This window comes from Aspergillus nidulans, chromosome I, assembly GCF_000011425.1.
Source record: "Aspergillus nidulans FGSC A4 chromosome I".
NCBI lineage: Eukaryota > Fungi > Ascomycota > Eurotiomycetes > Eurotiales > Aspergillaceae > Aspergillus > Aspergillus nidulans.
In genome coordinates, this window is record NC_066257.1 from 3,222,654 (window position 1) to 3,243,942 (window position 21,289).

At 51.6% G+C, this 21,289-nt stretch overlaps 6 protein-coding genes across 6 annotated transcripts, besides 1 other annotated feature; 3 read left to right on the top strand and 3 right to left on the bottom strand.

Annotated features, from left to right (window-relative positions):
* Positions 1–21,289: part of a sequence feature (contig 1.113 1..316066(1)) that runs on past both edges of the window.
* Positions 831–4,787, top strand: ANIA_06820 (protein hk-8-3; the record flags this gene model as incomplete). The annotated part of the gene is made up of 3 exons (XM_659332.2): positions 831–912; positions 1,012–3,871; positions 3,930–4,787. 3 exons carry the CDS (start codon positions 831–833, stop codon positions 4,624–4,626), a joined length of 3,639 nt encoding a protein of 1,212 aa, XP_664424.1. The 3' UTR covers positions 4,627–4,787.
* ANIA_06821 (uncharacterized protein) lies at positions 7,070–8,263 on the top strand. Its single transcript, XM_659333.2, has 2 exons — positions 7,070–7,653; positions 7,704–8,263. The coding sequence occupies exons 1-2, from the start codon at positions 7,115–7,117 to the stop codon at positions 8,209–8,211; spliced, it is 1,047 nt and encodes a 348-aa protein (XP_664425.2). The 5' UTR covers positions 7,070–7,114; the 3' UTR covers positions 8,212–8,263.
* On the bottom strand, positions 7,826–8,263 carry ANIA_10859 (uncharacterized protein). Its single transcript, XM_050611122.1, has one exon. It carries the CDS (start codon positions 8,239–8,241, stop codon positions 7,942–7,944), a length of 300 nt encoding a protein of 99 aa, XP_050467177.1. The 5' UTR covers positions 8,242–8,263; the 3' UTR covers positions 7,826–7,941.
* Positions 8,649–10,192, bottom strand: ANIA_06822 (rRNA-processing protein LAS1; the record flags this gene model as incomplete). The annotated part of the gene is made up of 4 exons (XM_659334.1): positions 8,649–9,192; positions 9,258–9,508; positions 9,834–9,974; positions 10,073–10,192. The coding sequence occupies 4 exons, from the start codon at positions 10,190–10,192 to the stop codon at positions 8,649–8,651; spliced, it is 1,056 nt and encodes a 351-aa protein (XP_664426.1).
* Positions 10,538–12,118, bottom strand: ANIA_06823 (uncharacterized protein; the record flags this gene model as incomplete). The annotated part of the gene is made up of 1 exon (XM_659335.2): positions 10,538–12,118. Exon 1 carries the CDS (start codon positions 11,894–11,896, stop codon positions 10,538–10,540), a length of 1,359 nt encoding a protein of 452 aa, XP_664427.2. The 5' UTR covers positions 11,897–12,118.
* Positions 18,331–20,675, top strand: ANIA_06824 (putative NAD+ kinase). The gene is made up of 5 exons (XM_050611123.1): positions 18,331–18,473; positions 18,616–18,864; positions 18,919–18,963; positions 19,018–20,041; positions 20,096–20,675. Exons 2-5 carry the CDS (start codon positions 18,838–18,840, stop codon positions 20,527–20,529), a joined length of 1,530 nt encoding a protein of 509 aa, XP_050467178.1. The 5' UTR covers positions 18,331–18,473; positions 18,616–18,837; the 3' UTR covers positions 20,530–20,675.

Below are 21,289 nucleotides of genomic sequence, written 5' to 3' on the forward strand. Positions count from 1 at the left end.
TGCTCTTATAACCGTGGTTTTGATATCGAGAGTGCTGATCCATAACTGAATCAATAAATCTTCTTGTCTTGCCGTTTCACCCATAAAGCTAGGTGTGAGCCACTGGATCTCGCTTATCCAATCATAAAATAGTAAGGACAGCAAGCTGGCATTCTGGTGATGTTATAGATGTACGATTGTCGGTAGATCGATGCTATGATGACGCTCCAAGGATTTGAGGAGGTTATATAGGATTAGTACTTGCTGGAAACATATAAATTAAGGAGTGATTCGAACCCCTTTCAGCTCGTACAATTAATTTGTCAAACACCCTACGAGCAGATAACTGGCTTTAAGACCATATCCCATCACCGAACATTGAGCAGCTTCCTGTAAGTGCTGGACACAACTCGGGATTCAACCCAAGACCATTGTCATATGTATAGATTGCACGTGACCGACATAAAAGAAAGTATCGAACCTCCCACTCAGCCAAAAAAGGCTAACCCCCTTGGAGAGCTAAGTTCTGACTAATATACTTGTTGTCAGGAAGCTTGAAGTCCTACGTCACATATTCACGTGACTAAGCTCTTGACGTCACCCATTCAGGTACCGCTCTGTGGGTGGTCGGCCACACTCAAAGTCCAACTGATCCAAGCTCGCTGGCAGAAGTTAGTCTGGAACATTCCCATGCATCTGAGTGACTGGCACGACCCGTTTAGCAGGAGCCTGGTGGCCCACGTCAGAGGGAAGATGATGTCAAGTCCGCCGCCTCTATATAGTCAACGCGCGACCAGGAGCCGGCGCTGGTTCCACGTCTTAACAGATGGGATGACTCTGTACATACATACATGGACTCTCCAACAAACTCCACAACTTCGGAAAAAAGCCGCGACGGACCGCGGAAGTACGCGTACAACCACGAAGGCGCCCGTGAGCGGGAAACACATCTGTAGCCTCCCACTCCCTGCAATATTTCCGGCAAGGCCTAACTATAACTGCATAGATATCTACCCTACTGGGGCTTCTCAGTCTCCGAGAAGTATGCCCAGGAGTCTGTCGGCAACAACCCCAATGCCTCGCGTGACAATGTCCTCACCGTCTTTGCCCAGTTGGCTGCAGTTCGCATGAATGCCCAGCGTGCGATGATCTCCTTGTTTGACAGAAAGCAGCAGTATGTCATTGCAGAGGCCACACCGAGATGTTGTCTGCGCGGCGAGAGTGGCCGCGATCAGGCTGATGGCTTATGGCTGGGTGTGGGCCAGTTTCCGCGGCAGCGGATCCCCATGTGCTACCACGCGATGAAGTCGTTTATTGACGATGAGAGTGATTTTTTTGTCGTTAATGATCTCACCAAGGACGAACGGTTCTGCGACCACTCGTGCGTAACGGGTCATCCGCACAATAGGTTCTATGTTTCCGTGCCCATCCAGTCGCCGGACGACTATATCATCGGAGCTGTGGCGGTTCTGGACAATAAGCCGCGTGATGGTATTTCTGGTGAGCAGGAGCGTTTCCTCTCGGAGCTCGCGGCTACAGTGATGGATCATCTACTTTCACAACGCGCAATGCGGGAAGAGTACCGAGAAGAAAAGATGGTCCGCGCTCTTGGACTGTTCGTCAAAGGCAAATCGCACCTAAACGAGTGGTTCGACAGCGGAGAGAACTCAAACTCACGACAGCGAGACCAGATGGGCCGAATCAACAGGAAACTGGAGCAAATGCAGGTTTCTGAATATAGCAGCGGTGAGAAGGGTAATGAACAAGGGAAGAAGGCGAGTAGACCACCGCGAGACGAAAAATCCAAGCACGAGTCGCCTGTCCAGAAGTTTATTAACGACGACAATGAGCGGAGAGACTCGGGGATTGGGACCCAAGACGTACAGGCGCTGAAGAAGCGGCCGAAACTGTCGCCAACCACCAGTCACCTGCAGGACACTCTCGCTCCAACAAATGTTCGATCAGTGGTCAACCGCGCCGCATCTATGCTCTACCAGGCGCTGGATGTCGAGGGCGTCATGTTTATCGACGCTAGCGTGTACGCCCGTCGTAAAGCCGTTGGATCTAATCATGGCAAGAGACGGGACGCGTACAATGTTGAGCATCAGGAACGACATGGTGGCAGCGATGAGGACATTCCCTCTGCAACAAAAGATGACTCCCGATTGAATTCGCCCGCATCAGAAGACGACGAGGATGCACATAGCCTCGTCCTAGGCCACTACACCACATCCACATCCGAATTAGGCATCAACCTCAGCGACAGCCACTATGTCTCCCTCTCCGGATCGTTCATCAGTCATCTCATTGACCAATACCCGCGGGGGAAAATCTTTCACATTGAAGAGGATGGGTCCATATCCCTTAGCTACGAGGGCTTGGCCGATGAGATGCAACACCCCGGGGAAGGCGGCCGGGGTGCGCCGACCAGCGACCCGGACGTAATCAACGTCAAGCAGGAGACTTCAGACATCCAGCAGCTCATGAAAGTCCTGCCAGACGCTCGGTGCGTAGCCATCTATCCTATCTGGGACTTTCAGCGCGGCAGGTACTTCACAATCAATCTGGTGTGGGCCAATGACCCCGGCCGGGTGCTATCGGAGCCAAAAGACCTGACGTACCTGGCTGCCTTCAGCAACACCGTCATGGCTGAGGTATCCCGATTAGATCTGGAGGCAGCGGATCGCGCAAAAGGGGACTTTATCTCCTCCATCTCGCATGAATTGCGGTCACCACTGCATGGGCTCTTAGGGACCGTAGAGCTCCTGCAGGAGATGGTGAGCGGCTACGCTCAACATTCACTAATTGAGACTGTATACAGCTGCGGCCGGACCCTGCTAGATACATTGAACCATCTCCTCGATTACGCCAAAATCAACACCCTTAGCCAACCCAAGCAATTGGAAAATCTCGGGCAAAAAGCTCTCTCTGAAGCGCGGCCCGCCGTGCCTGGGTCGCTGCAAGATGAGGATCTAGGCGTTTTGGTGCAGGAGGTGGTGGAAGGCATCCTCGCAGGTGTTGAGTACCAGCGCCGCGGAGTTGATGGCGGCAGTGGTGGACGACGAGGACCATATGGCAATGCCAACTCCAGGCTTATTACGATCGTGGATATTGAATGGAATGATAGCTGGCGTTACAGCGTGTATGCTGGCGCCTGGAGGCGTGTTGTCATGAACCTTTTCGGGAACGCCCTCAAGTACACTCAGACCGGCTACATCCGACTCTTTATGAGGAACGACACATTAAAGCGCGACGGACAGAACGCCGATCCGGCAATAAGAATGACCTTTAGTGATTCAGGACGGGGCATGTCCAAGGACTTCATTGCCAACCACCTCTACACTGCTTTCCACCAGGAAGACACAACTTCGCCTGGCCTGGGCGTGGGACTACATCTCGTCCACCAGATCGTCAAATCCCTAAACGGGACAATTGATTTTGCCAGCGAGCTTGGGAAGGGAACAGACGTCGACGTCGTCCTCCCAATCAACCCACCAGAAGATCCAGCGCCTGCAGCGCCCCTCTATGACTCACTGAAAGAGAAATTACAAGGCAAGACAATTTCCCTATTCACGCAGAGCTCAAAGCTGGGCAATCTAGGTATGGATACTAGGGTCTTCAACAACATGCTCATCAGCCTCGGCCGCATGACGACGGGCTGGTTTGGCTTGCGGGTCCTCACTCTGGAAGAATATGACCGCGGGGAGGCGGACTTTGCAATCGTCACGGAGCACGAGTATAAAACCTACTACCACAAGGGGTCAAGCATGCCGAAAGAACAAGGGTCCGGTGAAATCCAGCCAATGTACCCGCTTATTGTGCTCAGTGAGCGGGCGAGCAGCTGGAGAACGATTGGCGAGAGCATGGACGAGGTAATCTTCCTGACGCAGCCGTAAGTTTGGTCCTTCAACACAAGAGAAAGGAAAAAAGAACGCAGCTGATAAGCCTAGGGTGAGCCCGAAAACACTGGCGACGGCGTTCGAGCACTGCCTGGCTGCCTCTACCACTGCACTCGATCGCGCTGAAGATTCGGATCTTATGCCCATGCCGGAGAAGCGCAAGCAGTCTTCGCCTGTTGTGGATGGCGATAGTCCGAACAAGAAGACGGTTACTGAGACAATGGTCGATGGAGAGACGGATATCAAAACGGGGCCTGCTACTGACGGAAAAATAGCCGGCGCAACAGCGGGAGCAGTGAACGGAGCATCATGCGCCAACGATAACCCCGCCAGACACCGAATTCTTCTTGTGGAAGACAACCAAGTAAACCTGAAAGTGATCGAAATGTGCGTTAAAACCGCAGGGTTCACTTACGAAACCGCCACGAACGGCCTCGAAGCTCTCGAGAGGTTCAAGGACACGCAGTTCGATGTTGTGATCATGGACGTTTCCATGCCCGTGATGGACGGACTCACTGCCACGCGCGAGATGCGCAAGTTTGAGCGCCGCTGCCGGAGTAACTGCGAGCAGAACCAGGATCGCAAGCGTGCTACAATCATTGCGCTCACGGCTGTGCTTTCCGCGTCAACGCAGCATGAGGCGACAGTTAGCGGGGTTGATTTGTTTCTCACCAAGCCTGCGCCGTTGAAGCAATTGAAGGAAATTTTGGAAGACTTGAGGGAGGGAAAGGAGATTGGCCAGGAGTGAGTTGGATGTATTTGAATTCGAATCTGAATTCAACTCCGTTTGGGTCGGACTTGCACATTAGCCAAAAGTTGTTCCTTGTATTTTGCCAGCGAGTAGATGTACGATACTAATGATCATGATAGACGAATAATGCTGACAATGACATGACATGACCTTTCTTTGAACCTTAGTTGTTGGTCCTCTAGGGCCCGCTAGGCGTCCTATGCTTGTGGTAGAAATCACCGGTAAAGCCTGCCGGTCTCCTGTCAAATGGCACTGCCCGGATGCAACAGTACCAGTCAGCCTCTAGTCAGACCGTATAGTAAACAACACAGGCTATCATAGGTCAAACATTGCAAGCCAGAGTCTATGATAAAATGAGTCTGTCTATGTCTGTGAAGCCGGCTCTGCAACGACCGCCCGAACAAATTCAACTGATGATGAGTTGTCGCTTACTCTGGACTCATGCGGCCGCCCGACTGTACTAAGCGGTCTGCTTGGTTCCCAATGAACTCAGCAAGGAACACCGTACCTAAGCCTTCGATATGTGCATTACTATAACCACCCGGACCATTCAGTTAGTGCTGGCCTTCGTCGGAATCAACAACCCCGCGGTAGACAGCATCATCCGGAGCGTCAATGGCGGGCCTTTGCCAATGGACGCACTAGCAAAGTACATAGGAGTAGTAGGGAGCATTTGCGCCAGATTGTCCTTGGTAGCGTGGCTCGATTTTGCTTACGTCGAACCCCTCAAACAACTCGGCCAACTCCTCGTTCAAGTATTGGTAGCCGGTTCCGGCAGATCCCTAACGACATAGCGGCATCCTCGCGCGACGTAGCTCTGGGAAGCTGCGCCGCGTCAGTTCCCGCCGTATCGATCAAACGTAGAACCAGACCAGAATCTGACTACTTGGTATAAGGGATCTCAGCGCCGAACGGTCGATGGAGATGTTGAGTCTGGTCTTAAAAAGCCAAGTTAGTAAATAACACAGTGAGGAGAAGGGGTTAATGTTGGCAAACAAGACGTACCACTCATAGCCTGCATATTTGAGAAACCCCGCGACCCGTGCTCGTTTGCGAGTATGACAGAGTACCAGATGCCGACGTGGATACGCCCTGCCTCTGCTATTGCCTCTGCTACAACTGAAAGTTTGCTGTTTCAAGTTGATGTCTCGTCCCTTCACAGTGAGCTTTGGCTTCGGGCTACCTTTGTCGGCAAGAGGATGAGTGGCATCAGCATCAGTGTCATTTTCAGCGGTGATGGCTCAACGGTGTTAATGGGCCAGTTGAGGGATTGAATCCAAGCTTGGTACCGGTTCAGTTGCAACTAATCCTGTTCTGTCTCAAGCGTAGTGGAGTGTTAGTCGGTATTTCGTTCTAGAAAACGCAACGAGTCGTGCCTGCACCTACCGCTGCTTCACTAAGACTGAGGGCCAGAGAGCATGATAAGTTCCCAGCAAGCCTGTTAAGGGAATAATATGAAGAGTAAAGGAAGTGAGAGGGGAAGAACTCGGTATCACGTTCTCCACAGACTAGACCGTATAAAGGCTATCGACTCAGCTCCCTACAGGATACGTACTCTGAACTGATTCTGGAACACATACGGTATAAAATCATGAATAGAGAATTAATGTATGCTATTAAGCATCATGAAAGATTTCTTGTCAAGTGAGTATGAGTAATAGAAGCGACCAGAATCTCCTTTCATCTCTAAAGTCGAACGATATCTAGGTAGACTAGGCGAACCCGCTGTGGCAACACCCACTAAGAGAAAACCCTCCAAACAACACACTTACCAGGAAAGTGGCGCCAGCACGCCCCAGGATGGCTGTCCCAGACAAATAGCCATCTTGTCTGCTATATTCTCCATATTCGAGTTTTTTCTTAGACGGCCATTATACTGAAAGAAACGAGGAGGCTCATAAGGATCAACGTCGATCTCGGGACCACCCGGTCAATCGCCCAAACACTGCAAATCGTACGATAATCTTGATACCCGTGTTGAATCATTACTAAAACTTGAGCAAGGGTCCGGCAGTCGGGTATACCGGATGATTCAGGGGCTCAAATGCTAATTGCAAGTCAGACCTTGTGAGAATTCGGGGATTTCCCGAAGACCGTTGAGAACCAGGCACAGACACAGCAACAACGCTCGACTCAAAACAAGGCGCTAAGCCAAGGAGATGTAACCAATTCCAGCCCAACAGACGACAGCCCTAGGCTACTACAGTGTACTACGGCCAGCTAGACCCTTTGAGGCTCTCGAACAGCTGTTAAGTGGGCCGACGGACTTGCCTCCTAGGGATCTGGTCCCTGCCAAGGTCTCTAAGCGAGATTGTCTCGACCGTCGTATGGACTAGTCCTGCCAGAATGGCGCAGAGGTCTGGTGCCATCTAAAATGGCTATAAGTGCGAGTGCCTGGCCCAGTGTACCAGGGGGCTCTGGAGCATAGAGCGAGATTTCAGCGAGATTCCTTTAGTATTTTCAGGGAAGCACCTCGGTCCTCAAGATGACTGGCATGAACACCTCCGTCTCTGCAGGTTGGTACAGCTTCACCAACCTGGGCCCTATCACGACCACCTTCACGCCAGCGCCAGCCTGCACGGCCTCGAATCAGGTCTCGATCGGCTACGTGGATAATTTTTTCACTGGCGTCAATGTCTACGCCGCGTACGGTGTCCAATGCACGTCTACCGTCGACTATTTCGACTGCATCCCCACCATGACACCAGAGCCAACATCCACCACCGCTGTCCCGGACGACGACATCATCTGGGTTGACTATGGCGTCTACTACTCGCCCGGTCTCTACTGTCCCAAGGGTTGGAAGACGGTCGGCATGGCCGGACGCGACGCAAGCAGCGTCCTGACCTCATCGGGAGTTCTGGCCCCGACGGCCACAAGGTCGAGCAGAACTCGGGCTGCCACTCCGACGCCGTACGGCGATGACTACTATGATTACTACTACGATGAATACAACTTGGACCCGGCATCCGTCATGAAGAGCATGCTTGAGCCGAAACAGACGATGGCGCTGTGTTGTCCTGAGTACGTCCCTACAACCGAACTGAATGAGTATCTGGGCTAACGTTATGCAGCTTCATGACCGTCGATTCCAACGGCGCCTGCTACTCGATTGTGTCTAGCTACACCGCGACAACAGGCTGCCATGTAGTAACAGGGTTCAACTACGAGTACAGCGAGACGACAACCACATACACGATGACATACACATACAGCGACGACGAGGGAAGCGAGACTGATGTGATCACCCGCGTCGGCACCTACGATGTCCCCACTGCAACTGAGACAACTGTCCGCACGTACACGACAAACCTAGACGGCGAGGAAAAGGAGTCGATGACGGCGATGTATATAATGCCGGTTGTCACTCTCTTGTATCATGAGAGTGATCTTGAGAATGCGGCAAAGGAGACGGCGGCGGCCAAAGCCAAGGCTGAGGCTGAGGCTAGCGAGACGGCGACCAATGCTGCCAACAGCCTGATCGGGAGGAACGGGAATTCTGTGTGGGAGGGTGTTGGCTCGGTGGTTGGGATCTGGATGGTAGCTATGGCCTTGGGAGGCGCGTTGGTACTGCCGTGGTAATTTTCTTGGTCTTGTAAGATACTTCTGCATTATTGTTGTGCGGTTTATGATACTTTTGATGGAACTTAAACGTTATTTAGTTCTATTCTTCATCTTGGTTAGGCTGTGCTGTACGTCTGCCAACATATCTATGCTATCGTCAGTCTATATACCCTTTCCCATTCAGACTTGACAAGTCACACCTTCGCCTTCTAGTAGTTTGAAAATCTCCCAATCTACTTTCAAAATTTGCGAGAGCTATACCTGGAGCGTTATCCTTCAAAATGAGCGGTCCGTACTACTAATTAATGTAAAAGGTCACAGTACCTTGCTGGAGACCGGCATCCATCAACAATGACTGTACCATAAAATGATGAAAAAATAAATGAAATATAACAGGACACTGAGTATGAAGGATAATATGTTGACTGACTAAAAATAAGAATTGCTGTAGTTATCTAACCAACCACCCCCAACGCCCGACTATCCCACCCAGACGTCTCAGCCGGTTCCCACCCAAACCTTCTTAATGTCTCTATATCCTCCTGATTTATATTCAGCAAACCAGAAGAATCACCTGCAGTAGATGCCTCGCCTGCGGGAGCAACCACAGGCAAATCGCCCGCGTTGCTTTCCCTCTTCCCTTTCCCCTTCCCTTTCTTCTTTCCGTTTTCAACCTGCACAATCCTTTCTTTCAGCGTTGTCATCCAGTGGTTCCTGCTCGAACTGTTTTCACAGATAGCCCGTATATAAGAAAGCGAGATTAACCGACGGTGCGACTCCCACTGCGGCGAGTGCAGGATATGGTCCAGCCACGTGTAGATGCCTTTGAGGGTTGGATCTGATTTGGGATCTGATTTTAAACTTGACGCTGGGAATGCGAGTTCATCAACCATTGCCTCTGCCAATGTGACGAGAAACGAGGAATCTCCTTCTGCGACCATTTGCAGGAACGGGTCCCATTTGCTTATTGACGTGGTTAGTGACTGAGTGTCGTTGAGTCTATGCATTGATGTCAGCGTCTGATAATAGAATCGAAGGGAAAAACTGGACAGGGCTATTATTACCGTTGCTCCAATGGCACAAGGAACCCTTCCCTCAGCATAATCCGCGCGAGAACCCAGCCTGGCTTGGAGGCAGTCCCTTGTTCACCGGCTTCTCCCCCCCGATGCTCTTTCAAGATCCCCACAGCTCTCGCCGCAACGCCTGCCAGCTCGCGCTGAACTTTCCTCTTCTTTTTTGGTGGTCCATCCGCGCCTCCATCTCCACTCCGCCCATCATTGATGGCATTGCCGCTCCCCAGAAAAGCTCCTGCCTGCTGCAACAACCCCCTAAGCAACCCGTCAACTGCAGAGCCCGCCCCAACTCTAGCACCCGACAAAGGCCCAGAAGAAAGACTCTCCCAATAAAATCCCCACAACCACTCCAACGACCTCCCCGTGGCGCCGCGCAGAACCGTCAAACTCGGCAACTCGCGATGCGTCGCCTCATGTCGCAATTCCACAAATGACGCGGGCAGGCCAAGCTCTAGAGCGCGCGAGAACATGCTTCGCCGCGCCCCGAGTTTGCTGTCCACTAAGCCGGTCACGAATCTGCGAACCGCTTTAGCACTTACCACTGACTGCCAGGGAGGAGGCACTTACCGACAAAACGCCGCTGCGTACGTCGCCCGAATCGCAATAGAGCGAGTTCTTGGACGCATCGTCGTGCAGAATTGCGTCTGTTAGGAGGGCTGTTGCTTCAACAGGATGTGGGAGGTTGCCGCGGAGTTTCCACGCGGATACCTGGAAGTAATAAGCTTACGTTCACTCACTCGAAGACTGATTTCCATCTCTCGGTCCCAATAAATTGAAGCATAGGGGAAAGAAGTCAGTGAACATACTGTTGCGCATGCCTGCGAGCGCAGATCCGGCCCATCATATTCCGGGGGAGGGTAGAACTGTTTTCGCACGGCGAGGAGGTCCGAGTGCCTCTTCCATGGGGTGAAAATCACTTTTGCCATCTTAATTATTATACGTTCCCTTGAGTATATGGTTCAAACTCCTGATCTATAAGGGCGCTTGCTGGATTTTTTATATGTGCGGATGATTGTTCTTCCGTCCCGAGCATTCGTCGCTAGCGCGTTTCAGGTATTGACTTGCTGAGGTTTCTTAGTTTATGTAATTCGTCTCGTTGTTGCGTCAATCCTACGGAGTGGCTGGATTGATTGTTATTGATGTTCATTTCTCGTTCTTTAGACTCCTATGAGTACATATCATGATGACGCCTCGCTCAGTGTCCTTAACCCATATGCTATGCTATGCAAACGCTATCCCGAAAAAACTCCGTGCCATGCGATCAAAAGAAATCAAATCCATCCGTATCCGTAATTCATGCATGATGTGGTGGGAAAATTGAAGGATGGTCGGGCCATGGTAGGCTGCTCAGAACCATTGTCGGATTCGAAGAAAAATGTCTTGTTGACCATGCTTTCAGCTTGCTTATTTGCTTGCGCCGACTGCTGTTGATTATCAGATTCAGAATCTGGCTCTTGCTGGTCTTCCTCTTCTTCCTCTTCGTCATCCTTTTCAGCAAAAGGTGTGAACGTCTCTTCCAACTTCAGCCCCTTGCCATTCATACCGTACACCAATCCGTCGGTAGATGTATCGGGTTCGCTGTAGAGGCCCATTCCAACCAGTTCATCCCCCGGCTCCGGCTTCTCCAGCACGGGAACTGATTCTGCATCATCGCCGAACTTCTGGATCGGCAGGAAGTCGGGCGTGGCCGGCCCGGGCGATGACACACTTCCATAGTTAGAGGCTGGAGCCCCCATTGATGGGAGATCCTGGTTGATAGATGTCATGTCCAGAGGCCAGTCATTCAAAGGCTGCGCAAACGAGGGTACGCCCATTTCAGATCCGTCCCAAAACGTCCCGTCAACTTGAGGTTGGTTCATATGCAAGTAAGGCTCCTGCGGCAGTTGAGGGAAAGCAAGGTCCTGTTGCATGTTGGAGACATCGGCAGCGGGAAAAGGTTGCAACATAGTCTCATCAAAGGCGCCCGTCATGGTTTGAGACGGTTGGGTCACCTGCGTGACCGGGAGATTGTACGAGTCCAAACTGGTCGTTGGATAGAACTGCGCTGGTGTCCCATATTCCGGCTGGTTTAGCACGGGGTGCCAACTCATGGGACGAGCCCGTCTTCTGTTAATCGCCGCCAGGAGAGCAGCGTTCATATCGATCTGCTGCTCCTGAGTCGGGGGCCGGTACATGGGCGAGCTGTGCACGGTGGTGGTCCTCCTCCTGCTCGCAGAAGGACTGTTTCCAGCGCTGCGAGGCTTGCTGATTCGGCCGCTCAGTCTAGGCTTAGGGAAAGCATAGAGGAATTGCTGAAGGGCCGTTGACTGGTTGTTCAGTGGCCATTGCGAGCCCGCAAAGGCTTCAGGTTGAGGATAGTAGGTCATAGGAGACGTAGTAAAGATGTGGCAGTGTTGAGCTGGAGTGGAGTTGGAGTGTTGAGAAGTGTTGTTGGCGGAGTGTCGGTTATAACATAGTAGTAGAGTCCTGGAAGGCGTCGCAACGGTAAGAACTAGGAACGGTAGGAACGGAAGGAGGGGGGATATGTATGTATGTATATCAAACACGGAGCGGAGCCATGGATGCCCACTGCGGCATATGCACAGGAGCTCTAGCTCGGCCTGGGGTTGAGACTGACACAGGGGGACCATTCAGTTGTACGGAGCTCAGTCCCTGGTTGGTTAAGTATGACTCTTGGGTCAGATCATCGGCAGAAATAAATGGCAAAAAAAAAAAAGATCAATTCGGGACACTGCGGGTGGAACTGGAACATCGAAGGTCTGATCTGCACAGTAAAGCCTGCCAGACTCCACGATCCCCGTCGTCATACTAGCGCGGGCGGCCTGCACATGCTGGGCGGGGCCCTGGCTGCCAGTGCCCAGGTGAATTAAGCAAGGCGCTGGCACAACTTGGGAAGGAAGGAGCGAAGGAAGGACTGGATGTGTGATAATTTAGACAACGTTGTAGTCCAGCAAAGCCCGGCAGTCCAGATGAAGCCGGAGCCAGGGATCCATGTCAGAATCCATCAGAATCCATCTAAGGTTAAAATCAAACAGATGCCTAATTAGGCAAAGTTTGTCAGGTTTCCTATTCCTATCCCACCCACCCACAGCCTTGAATTCCCACTACCACCACGCTCAGTGTTCCTCTCACCATCTGACCAGCCTAGATCCTTCCACTTTGCAGGTTCTGGTCAAGGTTTCTTCCGTGCCATCCATTCAGCATTACGTACTCCATCCATCGCAGTCCTCCCTTATCCCTTGTCCCTGGTCAATAACCCAAGGATTCCTGAGTCTGGCTGAGTCTCCACAAGTTCACCGTTTCTATCCCGTTAATCGCCGTTACGCAAGGACTACCGATTACTCTTAACTCTTGGCTGAGGCCTGGAGAATGATCAGACGCATTTTCGACATTGTGCTATTGACTGCGTGGCTCACGAAAGGGACGACAGTGTACAGGTGAGCTCACACTCCTCCCGACTTCCTCTTCCCGACCGTACACCGTACGCCGTACCGTCAGCGTCCTGACGGGCGATTTCCTCCAGAGTCTGTTCGCAACTTAATCTAAACCATGCGGGATAGTCACTAGTCTAACCGGAAATGGCCGAGACAGCGATCCAAATGATGTGATCATTCTTCGATAAACGGGGCTACCCACATCTGATACCAAATCCAGCCAACGACACGATCGGACACTTGGGAACCACCGTTAGCGCCCTTCGTACCACCAATTTTTACTCGCCTGACTCCATGGCGCCAGCCGCACACTGGGGCGAATAACAATACACCCTTTCCGCTCGAAGCTTTTGTACCGGTGAAGGGTGAAGGATCAATCGACGGAAGATTCGGCTACGAGGACGACCGCCGCTCTACCGAGTTGGCCTTGCACTGTGGACATCGTTGTTTCCCAACCAAGACCAGCTCATGCCAAGTGGAACGCGCAAGCGCCTCCCACGGAAACCTTTTGTTGCTCGATTCGGCCACATCGTCATCGGATTGGTAGAGTATCTATATTAAACGTGCCACTGCGGAGTACCTGTGACGAGCCCAGCGGTGCCGCGGAGAGGCGGCAGATATGCTTTGTACACCGTCTTGCCGAGACTGCGCCGTACTCTGTTGGAGCACCAGAAATTTCCTTTTCTGCGGATGACTGATGTGCAATAAAAATGTGCATGCACGGGAGAAGCTACAGATAGGCCGACGATGGAGCGCGTCGTGAACTGCGAATTGGGTAACTGTGACGGATTACTCCGTATTAGGCATCCTGTGCCTGGCTACTCCTTAGCAACGGATCGCGCAGCCAAAAGGAATATCAAATGCCTGATACAGTAAGAACAGAACTGCGCGATCAGACATTGTCGAAAGGAGACACTACTCAGTCTGAGACCCCTAACGAAGACTTGCGTCTCTTCAACCTCGCCTTAGCCTAAGCGTAGCTTCCAAGACCCTCCAGAGCGGCCAGGAAAAGGCAAAGCTCAAGACCCCGTGCAACGATAGCACGATGGAATCGACACTAAGCAGCCGCCTATCGGACAATTGACCTTGGGTCATGACTCTTGAGATCATCGCTTGGCTGCCTCCCACAAATCAGGTGGCGGAAATTATTACAGGCGAACCGCCGGGAAAGCCAATTGCGGGGCTCGGTTCCACCAAGAACAGAAAGAACAAAATTCCAGAAGGTCAGGGGCGAGTCAAAATTCCTGCAAAATGGGTGGAAGGGCCAACAAGAGGTGGGTCACTTCATGGCTGCGACTTCTGCAACATGTCTGGCACCCTTCACAAACGGTCATAACCCGGTCCCGGCTGTGCTCGTAAACAACCGTCAAGAGGTTTAGTGCCCTTGCGCTGCACTCGTCAGCTCGCCTTGGTCATGAGTCGACACGCCGCGGCTGGGGCCGCTTTTCCACTCCGACTCCTTTGAGTCCTGCGATGGATCTGAGATGGAATTTTACAACGCTGATCATCCAATGCAACCTCCGCGCACGGCAAAGTATTGCAAGCCGTCACCATAGTTATCTCCCTAAGTGGGCAAAGGGAGAGGCCAACAAGGAAGGATCACAGCCCACAAATGAGGATGAGCTCCATCCTTACCTCAAGCACAGCCTTAACATGCATGCAGCCACCAAAGTTGGCCAACGGGATCTATTATTTTATTCGCTGCTTCTGCAAAGTGACCTGTGCGGCTGGAACCTCGGAGACGGTCAGTTTCCACAGACGTCAGTCACCGCAGCCACAACCAGCCCGCCAAGTTCCAGCCGACTAGTTCCAGCGCAGCTTCGGGGTCCAGAAGCGCTCCAAGAGGCGCGACCTTCAGACAAAACTAAGGATTCCTAACAACTCAGACACAGCCGGGCGTTGATGATCCTTGTTTTGTTAAGAGACAAAAATTAGCCTTGTTAAGGAGAATCATGGTCGCATCGGCCCAAACATAGCAGCAACGCTCACTCAGCTGCAGTTGCCGGATGTTCCACACACCCTACACAGAGAAAGGGGGAATGGAGATGCTCGGATCCTTTCCATCGCCCCATTATGCCGTTTGCATCCGCCTTTCTGTCCACCATCCAGACTTCATCGACGGGTCTCGGGATATGATGCTTATCAAACTTACATTCAAGTGTACAGTTCAGGCCCAAGCGTCAGGTAAAAAGGGAAAAATCCAGCCCGTAAAAATTATCCTGGTAAAAGGAAGAAAGGGAATATGACGCTAAACGATTTGGCTTACTTTAGCGGCATGTCAGTCCCTAATTTGGGTTCCTTCGATGGATCATCGGAATTTCAACGAGAGATTGATCTGTTAGGTTTTGCCGCCTCTGTCGGGGAAGGCTAAAGCGCTTATGACAAGCAATAATCACATGTGGTAGATGATCACTGGTCACTCAGTCGCTGATTGCTCCCCCTCTCAAGGCCTTGTTGACCCCTGAGCCCTAGCGACCTAGAATACCGGCGACTCGCTCTCGATGGTCGCTGCCTCCCTGGATTTGGGCAGGGCGATGTGACACGACACGGCATGCGCATTCTTGAGTTCGTCCGCGCTTTCAGCCTACAACGGAGTAGCCGCCGATGAAGTCACATAATAAGACGCGGTCTTTTTATTGGACGCAGGAGTACAGTACTACTGTCGGTTTCGGAGCGCTAGGTTGGTCCTGTTGCAGGACATCTGCATACCTAGGCACAATAATGTATGCCATAACGACCATTGACTCATGGGCCACCTGCATGCACTCGCTCTGTCCAAAAATCCACAATCAACAGCTCATCACGATACTGCAAAAGGACAACAGAAGAAATGAGCGATTCCTTGGATCGTTCTGACCCATTCCAAGCCGCCGCCCGGTCCTCTCGTTTATCAGGCTATTGTCGCTCTTGTCGCTCTGTCGCAGCTGGAGACTCAGGACCGCCGTGATCAGGTAGCATTGCACTGCATTGCGTTATTGTCAGGATCCCTGACTGATCACACAATCTCCTACTGTGTTTGATCTGGAGCTCGGACATTGTGGCGCAGAATGCCACAGGTACACCATCCAGCTTCCGATAGATGATTTGCCTGATGAGACCAGGCCTTACTCTTCAACAATAAGCTCTAAGACAATAGTCGTAGTCGCTCTCGTATAATATTGCCCATATTGCCCGAACACTTGTTCACCGTATTTTCAACCTCGTGCCAATTAGCGTTTACGCTACGGGGCATATTGCTGCCTTTTAGAGGCGTGCCCAAGGCCTAAAGTAAACGGAGGAGACTCCTTCGTCGTGGAGCTCCGATGTACGGTGGCCTTAAATTGAGCCACTCGCACGCGGAGAAAGCGCGATAGTATCGAGTGGCAAAAATTTGAAGCAGCTAGCAAGGGCCAAGATGCAGGCGCATCTCCATCTACCAGAAGGAGAACCGCATGACCCCAACTTCGGCTCCATCGCCTTTCGTATGGGGTGCAGCACGGCACTTTCTTCCACTGTAATTTAACGAATCAAGTCTTCCAATGCAACATTGCAGACTTCCGCTGCAGTATACTTTGTACATATTCTCTCCTGCATTATACCCATGGGGTCCTCATTCCATGTACAGAGTACGTACTCCGAAGACTGATTCCACGGCACGTTACTCTGTATAACTTCGGGTAGCGGCTCCATCGCATTGACGAGATGATTCCATATGAACCCAGGATCCGGCTCTATTCAAACAAGGTTTACCGTCAACCTTGGACGAGCAACGGGCAAATGATCATAATATACAACGATAATCCAGCGCGATCCTACTACATTGGCCACGGCATGGCAGATCAAGTGGGACCACCCTCGTTCCCTAATTCCTCGAGTCAAATCAGCATCCCAGATTTTCAGCCAGGGACATTGTGACACCTTAAGACAAGAGCAAGTCTCAGACAAAATACAATTCGCATCGGCTATTCAAGGGTATTCTGAGTAGAACTTTCTTCACATCGCGATGCCCCGATTCTGAGGCTCGCATGATGCATGGGATATCGGACAGGGATGGCGGTCCTGGTAGGACAGGTGTACTCCGTCTACACCTGCATGGCTCGGTCCATATCACGAATCAGCTGCACCTCGGTCGATATTTCTTTTCGCTTGCATCGGCAGACGATCAAATCATTCCAAGACCCGCACAATATGCAATAAAAAAGACATAAGATTCTGATTGTCCCTTGGGAAACGGTGGAGCCGTCACCAAAGAATGGTCAAACAGTGGCTCAGAATCCAGGATTCAGGAATCAAGATTCCTAGTGCTTGGGCCATCGATCCGTCTGGATTCTGATTCCCGACTGCGACTCTAGACTGAACGGAGTAATGGGCTATCCCACTGGCCGGTCCCACGCGAACTTGGAAGTTGGACGCCTCCAGGCTTCCAGGCTTCCTGATTGGAATCCTAGAACTTAGAATGACCCTAGCGCATCAAAGTTTCGGAAAGCCACATGGTTTCGCTGGAACAGAGAAGTACAACGATTCACGGCATATGGAGAGTAAGGTAGTCACTGGGGACATTCCCATACCAAAACCCGGGGTGCAAGCAACGGAGTACAGATCATGTTGGCGACCAGGCTCCGTGCTTGTTCGGACTTGTCCGTCTCATCTTCAGAGCCAGGTGTCGCGAATGCGATGTTGCATGGATAATGGATCCCCAACTCCCCGACTCCCCAACTTTCCCAGTCTCAGAGTCCAGAGAGAGAAACAAGTCCGACGTCAGGACAAGGAAGACTCCTAGGCGACTCGATGAGGGGCCAAAGGAGTCTAGTGTGGAGCAACAAAGACAAGGAGTCAAAATGCGTAAGACTCGGCCACGACTCGCGGTGGCTGGCACGGCCGCCGCCGCACGTTGCACGCTTGCAGCTGCGCTTCTAGCCGGCAACTGCAGTGCTGATCGACTCCAACAAATTCGCTTGATCGAATATTATTGAACTCAAATCCGGTTCACTTCTCGATGCTTTGCCTTGATGGACATCGGCTCCGCATCAGCATCGTCATCGTCATCCTTTTCAGAGTCAGAGGTGCGGTTGCGGTCGGACAGCCGCCGGGTCTTTGCAGCGACCACTCAAGGAGTCTGGCTGGCTGGCTGACTCAGGGGACTGCCAACAGGGTTGCGCCTCTACCAGGCTACAGGGTATCTCAGATTGTTTGGAGCTGATGAGGGGTGATTCGTAAATCGTGATACTGCAAGCCGCTAATCGGGTCGCTGCGAGTGACAAGTCTGTTTTCCTCTGGTGGCCTGTTTAGGTGAGCTTGCTCACCGACACTGACCTACTAAGGCGAGACAACTATTGAGGCGTCCCAACCGAGCCTATATTCCAAGTCCCAACCTCGCTCTCACCCCCATCCTCATCCCCATTCCAGCGCCTGATCAAAGCAAGTGGCACTCGACGAGTCGATGGACGCTTTGATAACGCAGGAGCCTAAAAGGACTCGTCAACTGATCCAGATGGTTCCCCACCAGAGTCCAGACCATCCCCCAACTGATTTCTTTGCTGTGGGTTGCTAACTATATATGAGACACGAGGCTTTTGATATATATACGGCAGCGGCTGGATTGTGGCTCTTATGTCCATGAGATGGGCGGTATCGTATTGAGTCTGTTTGTCTATTTGTCTGTTTGTCTATTTGACGACGAACATCGTGGTATACAGAGTAGTTGACAACAAGAGCCGACAGCCTGCCGCACTGTACTCCGTACCCTATATTTTGGAGTAACTCTAGTCTAGTCGCCGTGCTACGACGCCTCAGGGTATGATGGTATCCCGTAGATATGTCGATAAGGGAGCGGCGGTTTCTCCCGAAGGTTTCAACGTTGGTGCTGCCGGTGTTGGAGTCGAGCTCAACCTTCACCTTCCAGAGAAATGGTTTTGTTCTAATATGCGGGCGAGCAGTACATGCTCTCAAGTCTAGGACTCGCTCTTTGTGCTGAGTGCAAGATGCCTTCTATCTCAAGCTCCCCGCCGCGGGCCGACGTCATCGCCCGGTCCAGTTTCCTCGCACTCAGGTCAGCACCGGGTCCTTGGAAGAAACACAAACGTCAGAACAACGCGGTCAAGACATTTTTTTTAACCGCAAATAAACACCAAACAGGCCCCTGAGTCTACGACAACATCATGGACCAACGGCCTTCAATAGATACTGTACCGTTGCCCCTCTCGTGATAGCCTCAACCACGCACGCTGACGCTCGTCAAGGGTCATGATCACAAGCAGGAGAACGATCCTCCCAAGCAATTCGAGGTATGATTACCAGTCTTATCTCGAGGAATTAACTAACTCCTGCCTGGTTAATAGGTTCTATTCCCCCGCCGAACGTGCAGCCACCGCCGCAAAGCCTCCCTTGTTATGGCCGATGAGCCTCGAATCGACCACACGGACGAGGCAACAGCATGCTTCGTCCACTCCCTGATCGCTGGCGAGGGCCCAATGCCGGCCAAAATTGCGAATTTCCGAATTTCCAAGGACAGGTCGAAGCTCGAGGCGGATATCGTCGGTAAATCGGCTGCCGGAGCTCACGATGTCGCCATCGAAGAGGAAGACGAGGATGAGGATGACGAGAACCAGAAGCCGGATGCGCATGGACGCGCCAAGTCGCCGTCGCCAGACGAGGTCCAGTCGCGACATCTGACGAAAAAGCAGCTTTCTGATATGGCGTGGAATGTGCGCAACCTGTCTAAGAAACTCGATAGCATCCGGCTCAAGCTCAACGTCAAGTCGATATTCCTGGTTACCAAGGCGGGCGATGAATCGGTAGTCGATGCTACGCGCCAGGTCGCGCGCTGGCTACTCTCTAAAGACCGCGGAACGCAGTACGTCGTCTACATTGAGAACAAGCTGCGCATTGACCCAGAGTTCGACTACGAGAGCCTAGTGAAGGAGGACTCGTCCGTGGGAGAGCGGCTCAAGTTCTGGGATGCAAAGCTAGCCTCAGAGCAAGCGCATCTATTTGATCTCGTCATCGCTCTCGGAGGCGACGGGACGGTCCTCTATACGAGCTGGTTGTTCCAGCATATAGTGCCGCCTGTTCTGTCCTTCTCGCTAGGCTCATTAGGCTTTCTAACGAAGTTCGATTTCAATGATTATCAGAATATTCTCTCATCTGCGATCCAGGACGGTGTACTCGTTAGTCTACGCTTGCGCTTCGAGTGCACAATCATGCGGAGTAATCCGCACGACAAGGAAACGCCGGCTACGAAGAAACACCGTGACCTGGTCGATGAATTGATAGGCGATGAGACGGAGGGGACGTTAACACATCGGCCTGACGGCGTCGTGCATATCCTAAATGATATCGTCGTTGATAGAGGGCCGAATCCAAGTATGCCTACAATACTCTTCAAAATAAGTAGAAATCTGTGCTAATGTATGCCAGCCATGTCCTCGATCGAACTCTTCGGCGGCGACGAGCACTTCACAACTCTGCAAGCCGACGGTGTCTGCATCTCCACTCCAACCGGCTCAACAGCCTACAACATGGCCGCTGGCGGCTCCCTCACACACCCCGACAACCCGGTAATCCTAATCACGGCAATCTGCGCACATACGCTGTCCTTCAGACCGATTATTCTGCCCGATACGGTTGTGCTGCGAGTGGGTGTACCATATGATGCGCGCACAAGCTCGTGGGCGAGCTTCGACGGGAGGCAGAGGGTTGAATTACTGCCCGGTGATTATGTAACTGTTTCAGCATCAAGGTACCCGTTTGCGAATGTGTTGCCGCATGGGGGGAAGGGGGATGATTGGATGAGGAGTCTTTCGAAGACGCTCAATTGGAACACGAGGCAGAGGCAGAAGGCTATGACATAATGATCATGATAATATATGGTATGGGTTGGTTCTAGGTCTTAAAATAGATAGAATGGGCTAGCAATTTTGGATTGACGCTGATTACCGGCTGCGAGCCTAATATGTCTACCACAGCGGGTGTCTTTTTTTCTCTTTCCTTTCTCTTTAGCAATGAAAACGAACTTGCGCGGCGAGCCACCTCGAAGTATCTATTTCTGACGTATATGAATTTCAGGGAGAGTTCATGACTTATAAAACTTCGAGTGCTTCATTGTGTGTGGAGACTGGAGCTGGATAGAAAATGCTGTTACTTCTGTCCATCTCTAGAACTTTCGTACGCTATGGGTCGGTTTGGTTTCCACGGCAGCCTGAGGCCTATATAAACCCACCTTTCTTTCGTGATTTTTCTTTCTTCAATCAACCTCTTCTCTTCGCGACAACAATCAGCCTAGGCTGGGATCTTATGTGATTCCAGATACACGCTTACGATTTCTACTTGTTAACATATTTAACATATTTCTTACGCCCAGCTTAAACTAATAGGTAAGACTACACATACTTCTGTCTTCTCTCCTCGCCGAAACCAAGACAAGAGCCAGCATGATGAAACACATTTCCACATTCGCAGTTTCCACGCTACCAGCCGTCGCTTATGAACCCATCATAGACGTGCTCTGAGCGTCAAGTACTTCCTTGGATGTCTGATTTGGCTCGCAATCTTGAATTTTGATTATCGAGGACAGTCTTTGGCTGAGCTTTTGCTAATCTGTTCGAAGATCCT